Source organism: Apium graveolens, chromosome 10, assembly GCF_009905375.1.
Source record: "Apium graveolens cultivar Ventura chromosome 10, ASM990537v1, whole genome shotgun sequence".
NCBI lineage: Eukaryota > Viridiplantae > Streptophyta > Magnoliopsida > Apiales > Apiaceae > Apium > Apium graveolens.
Window position 1 is genome coordinate 224,999,797 of NC_133656.1, and position 3,152 is coordinate 225,002,948.

Consider the following 3,152-nt stretch of genomic DNA (forward strand, 5'->3'; position numbering starts at 1 on the left):
GATGACGTGGTTGGTTGGACCATTTCGGTATAAAATTTTGGTCAAAACCTACCAAAATTGGTAGGTTTTGAGTTTCCAACCAATATTGGTAGTTTTTGGTGCTTGCGTGTACAAAATATGAGCGTCACCTAGAGCAATTCCTACCAGTTTATGGGTTGGTAGGAAATGGTAGAGCAATTCTACCAAATTTTTCTGGTTTGATTTGCTTGGTAGGAAAAAGCCGTTTTTCTTGTAGTGTTATATGTTGGCCATTTTTGTGCAAAATAATTATAAGAGCAAGTCCAACAGTATTTTAGTTTGTTCCTTATATATATTATAAAATAATAACTTTTAGTGATTTAAGACATTATTTTGTATTTCAACTCCAACAGTAATCCTTATATACATTCCTTATTATTTTTATAATAATATATTTATAAAAAATTGGGCAAAAAGGAAAGGAAGAGAGAGAAAAGGAGTCAACAAAGAGGGAGAATTGAATTTTTTATTGATGAAAACAAAATAAAGGATGATTAGGGGATCTTTATTGATAAGGTATGAGAAGTTGCTCTTAATTTTTTAAGGGATTATTAAGAGTTTGTTGGAGCACTATTTTTGCTGAAAATCCTTATAATCTTAGTTAAGAGCCCATATAAGTAGTTTCTTGAACTTGCTCTAACACATGTCATTTTCGTGCAATTAAGTCTTTAAATAACTTGTACTACTACATCATCTTTTTCTCAGTCACAATTTATCTCCCACTACCTGGAAATTTTCACTAACGCCGTCAAATTGTGTGCCCTCGCACCCCTCTATTTTCCTCTTAATTTCAAAACAACTAATTTGTATTTATATAAATATTTAAATACCAAAAGGATTAAGAATTTTAATCACTACCGCATACAAAAGTTTCTCCCCACATTTTACTTGTCCTCATTCATCATGCACATATGTTTTTTATTAGTTAGCCTCATATATCTTACAAATAATTATTTATTAACAAATTTTGGAATAAACAAAAATCGAACCCTGATATAATTAAACACTTAACCAAGCCCTATCATCGGGCTCACCGGTACACATACACATGTTTAATTGACTAGAAGCAAACAAAATTGAAGCACAAAAAGCACGTGATCGGCCCTGAAATGCCAACCAAAAGAAGAGAAGCTTGATGTTGCAACCCTTTAATTGACTAATTACAGATTTACTCTCCAAACCTAATACCTATCCGTCTCCATTGAGAGTATTATCACGTACACTGCGGTCAGTACTTCGCATCAAATAATTTATATTAGTATTGTTTAGTAATGGTAATGGTAGGTCCTCGTGTTTTGCTAACTTTACATATATTCTATTCCACGTATGTTGCCTCAACTGGTATTATTATATACGGAGGAGTTGTATATATAAGGTGAAAAGCATGAAGGAACCAAATTATCATCATAAGCACTAAAGCTAAGTAGCCTGCTATACATACACAAACCTCCATCTTCTACCTTTTTATATTTATCACATCTCCCCTCTCTCCCAACACCATCATCATCTCTCTCTCTCTCTCAAAATACATAATGAAGCTAGAACTTCCCAGAACAAGCAGCTGCAACAGCAGCACCACCACAAAGATCATCCCTACTACCTACATGAGATCCACTTCCTACAAACATGACTCTAACCACCACCACTCCACCAATAACACCACCTCCGTCATCCTCCACCGCCACTCAAGACCCCGTCTAATCATCTCCGCTTTCTTCCGGTCACTCATCAACCTCATCACCTTTCCCATGATTCTCCCCACTTGCAGGTGGCTAACCATACCTTCCCACCTCTCCATAACTCCAACCCTAGGCCGCAAAGTCACTGGAACCCTATTCGGGAACCGCCGCGGCCACGTCAGCTTTGCTGTCCAATACGATCCTAGGTCAGCACCAGTGCTGATCATCGAGCTGGCAGTATCCACGTCAACTCTGGTCAAGGAAATGTCATCGGGGCTAGTGAGGATTGCACTGGAGTGCTCCAAGGATACCACTACACATCGCCATGGTAAATTATGGAAAGAACCAATGTGGACAATGTATTGTAATGGTAGAAAATCAGGGTACGCGCTGTCACGCGAGTGCACGCAGTCGGATTGGCACGTGCTTAGTACGGTAGAGAGCGTATCGGTGGGTGCAGGAGTGATACCGGTGGTGGAGGATGGCCGGAAAGGGGGGATGCAGTCGGAGGGGGAGTTGTTGTATATGAGAGCTAGGTTTGAAAGAGTGGTGGGGACACAACACTCGGAAGCTTACTACATGATGAATCCTGATGGCAATGGTGGGCCCGATCTTAGTATTTTTTTACTTCGTGTATGAAAAAAAAAAAAAAAAAAGAAGAAGTAGAAAAGAAAGTATGTTTGAGTATTGATGATTTGGATGTGAATTATTTGTCGAATGTGTATTTGAATGAAGCAATGGATTCGAAGATGAATATATTTTAGCTTTAATGTATTTATATTTAATGGAGTTGAGAATGCAAATGAATTACATCATCAGTACTGATGATAATTAAGTTTATAATATACAAAGTAAACGTGCTCTCTTTCTCTTAACAATGATGGTTTATGTTTCTTTGTCTTAATCATGTACTCCTACTAGCTTATTGCCGTATATTTTTATTGAAACGGCCCCCAAAATTTCCAATCAAACCGGTCTGAGTGTTTCGACATCATCATCACTAATTTAGAATAATATTATTGCTTTAATTAACAATGGTTTACTGCATCATGGCATGAACCGTATATTGCCCCGAAAGGTTACTGAGAATGCTTCAGCTGACTAATTCGATCTTTGTTACTTAATTACCTCATCGGAAGTGTTCAGTTAGATGATCATAATCCAGGAATTTAATTATCCTAATTTTCGTGGGGACGGAGTTAATTAGTTAACTAAGAAGTCATGAAACAGATTACATGTATATAGAAAACTGTTCGAAAACTCTATTATATATACAGCTATTTTAATTATCAGAATGTCTACCGTACGTAATGAATATAAAAAATGTACTTTTAAAAATAAAAGGATGCTAGTTATGATAGTCCATATAGCTCCTTAGAGGACTACTCCTAGACCTTCAACTATATACAGCTCCTAGAAGGACTACTCCTAAGCTCCTAACTCCATATAACTCTT

At 37.0% G+C, this 3,152-nt stretch overlaps 1 protein-coding gene across 1 annotated transcript; it reads left to right on the plus strand.

Annotated features, from left to right (window-relative positions):
• The first annotated feature begins 1,405 nt into the window (after window positions 1-1,405).
• Window positions 1,406-2,511, plus strand: LOC141692907 (protein MIZU-KUSSEI 1-like). Its single transcript, XM_074497864.1, has one exon. The coding sequence runs from the start codon at window positions 1,551-1,553 to the stop codon at window positions 2,334-2,336; it is 786 nt and encodes a 261-aa protein (XP_074353965.1). The 5' UTR covers window positions 1,406-1,550; the 3' UTR covers window positions 2,337-2,511.
• Window positions 2,512-3,152: the final 641 nt, after the last annotated feature.

Excerpts from the sequence above, each read along its gene's own strand:
- LOC141692907 (XM_074497864.1), top strand. The coding sequence starts at position 1,551 with ATGAAGCTAGAACTTCCCAGAACAAGCAGCTGCAACAGCAGCACCACC.